Below are 2,096 nucleotides of genomic sequence, written 5' to 3' on the forward strand. Positions count from 1 at the left end.
GAATGCCTCTCAGATTTCTACTAGCTAATGTATAGCTTTACTGAGAAGTGACCAGCTTTTGTAGCAACTTTGCTTCCTAATGACTGTATTTTATATTAAACTTTTGAAATAACTTGGTTTGAATATCTGCTCAAATTCTATTATATAAAAGTATATACAAACTGTTATAAGTGAAAAGTCTGACAAGAATAAGTTTGAAAAGAAAAGCTGGCAAGATTAAACCACAACTAGTAGACAGAATTCTGATTTACCCATCCCTCAGTTCCAGTTATGTTTCTTTCTCATGATCAGCTAGAATACTGAAATATACAGAAATATTACTGTCAATATGATTTTGTATATTTCAATATTGTTGTTGCTTATAAAAATAGTAAACAAAGAAAAGGTAGCAGGAAAAGTCTGCAAGCTCAAAGCTGATCTAGGGGTTAAAGTGCAAGAGTAGGAGACTGGAGATCTGGGAACAGATCTTCAGCTGGCTCAAACTATGGGCCCCCCTTGTTGGCAAGGGATCTCTGACAATTTATACCAGCAGAATATCTGCTTTGTGATCTTCAGTTCCAGACCAGCCACAGACCTGTTATGTGATCTCATGCAATGAGTTTGACCGCTCTCAGTCTAAATTTCCCATCTCTGAAATGGGCATAAATAATATTGATTTGGTGAGGCTTTATTTACTGAATGATTATAAAACTCCTTGAGATCTTCAGATGAAAGATCTTTCAGAAGTGCTGTTAGTCATGATTGTAAAGAAATTTAGTGCCAAAGAAGGCTTTTTAGGCGTGGCTGGGCTCAGCTGGGAATCTGACATTTTATGCTGACAGAATTTAAACCTGTTGGGACTGAGAGGCTTCTGTATCAAGAGGAACCAGCAGATGGGGAGGGGAACAGAACAGAAACAACAAGTTGCATTTTTCTGATACTCCAGGTGAAAATTCAGATCTACTGCTTTTGTCATTGTTCCTGTAGGTACATAATAACCAAACCTTTTTAAACAGGAGCTCTTCCCTCTGAGAACCATTCACATTGTATCATGCAACTTCTACCACTACTTACAGCACACACCTGGCACTGCCTATGTACAATGAGCAAATGTGGACAGACATTAAGCAATGTCAGTATTGATTGGCTGAGGTTTTTCAAAAGTGCTTAAGGGATTTGGATTCCTGCTTAAGTTAGTAGCTTTGACAATCTTTTACTAAATTGGAAAAATATTTGACCAAACTTTGTAGCCTTTATTCAGCCAAACTTTCATTTAAATTACTGTCAGTTTTGCCTGGGTAAAACTGACAGGATTTATTCCACTGGAAAGTTATCAAGGGTTTATTTTTCCTCTCCTTTTTTCTTCTCCAAACAGAAATGATCAGCTATCCAAGCTGAAAGCTGCAGGATTTGACAAGCCAGTAATTCTCCGCCACTATGGTGATGGTGGGAGAGAAATCTTCAACAAGAAATTTAAGAGACAGAGCTCTAAAACATTCACATTTGAGCTGCTGAATGGAAAACCACAAATACCAACAATTAAGCAGATGGATCCAGCATGGAAAAAACTGCATTACGGGCTAATTGACGGCTCATCATTGGTTTAGTATCCTTTAGATTTAATACAATTGAAATGAATGGAGATTGGGGGAGGGTTTCAACATATGAAAAAATGATTTGGCTTTTTTTTCTTGAAGCATTAAATCTTAGGAAAATTCAGAAGAGCAAAGCGTTGTCATTTTGTTATCTGCTTATTGGCTTGTATTGATATGGCAACAACATGTAGGTAAGTCAAGAGTCAGGCCAAGATTAAGCAAATGGGCCCACCCATATACTCCCCCCCTCTCCCCCCCCCAAAAAATTATACCTAGTCTTTTATTTTAATTGCAACTGGGACATATCAAGAGCTACAGTGTAATCCGCTAAAGTATTATGCATTTAACCTGAACAAACAGAACTTTAATTAGTTTTACTCTGGGGCACTACCCTATACTGTCAAGTATAATCTGATCCATGGGAAAATGTATACCTGCTAACCCTAAGAGAAGCCAAAACAGGAAGCACAAACCTGAGTCACAGAACATTTTTCTATTTCCTATTGTTCTATACCAGCAGGA

General features: G+C 37.5%; 1 protein-coding gene across 1 annotated transcript in view; it reads left to right on the plus strand.

The window, feature by feature from the left end:
• The window catches only part of LOC102380954, a gene marked incomplete at its 3' end in the record, with an annotated part of 76,157 nt that overhangs the window by 29,064 nt on the left and 44,997 nt on the right, over positions 1–2,096 (plus strand). Inside the window, exon 6 of the mRNA XM_025193805.1 lies at positions 1,355–1,585. Coding sequence (XP_025049590.1) covers positions 1,355–1,585 — 231 coding nt within the window. The remainder of the gene's footprint in view (positions 1–1,354; positions 1,586–2,096) is intronic.

This window comes from Alligator sinensis, unplaced genomic scaffold (genome assembly GCF_000455745.1).
Source record: "Alligator sinensis unplaced genomic scaffold, ASM45574v1 scaffold1290_1, whole genome shotgun sequence".
NCBI lineage: Eukaryota > Metazoa > Chordata > Crocodylia > Alligatoridae > Alligator > Alligator sinensis.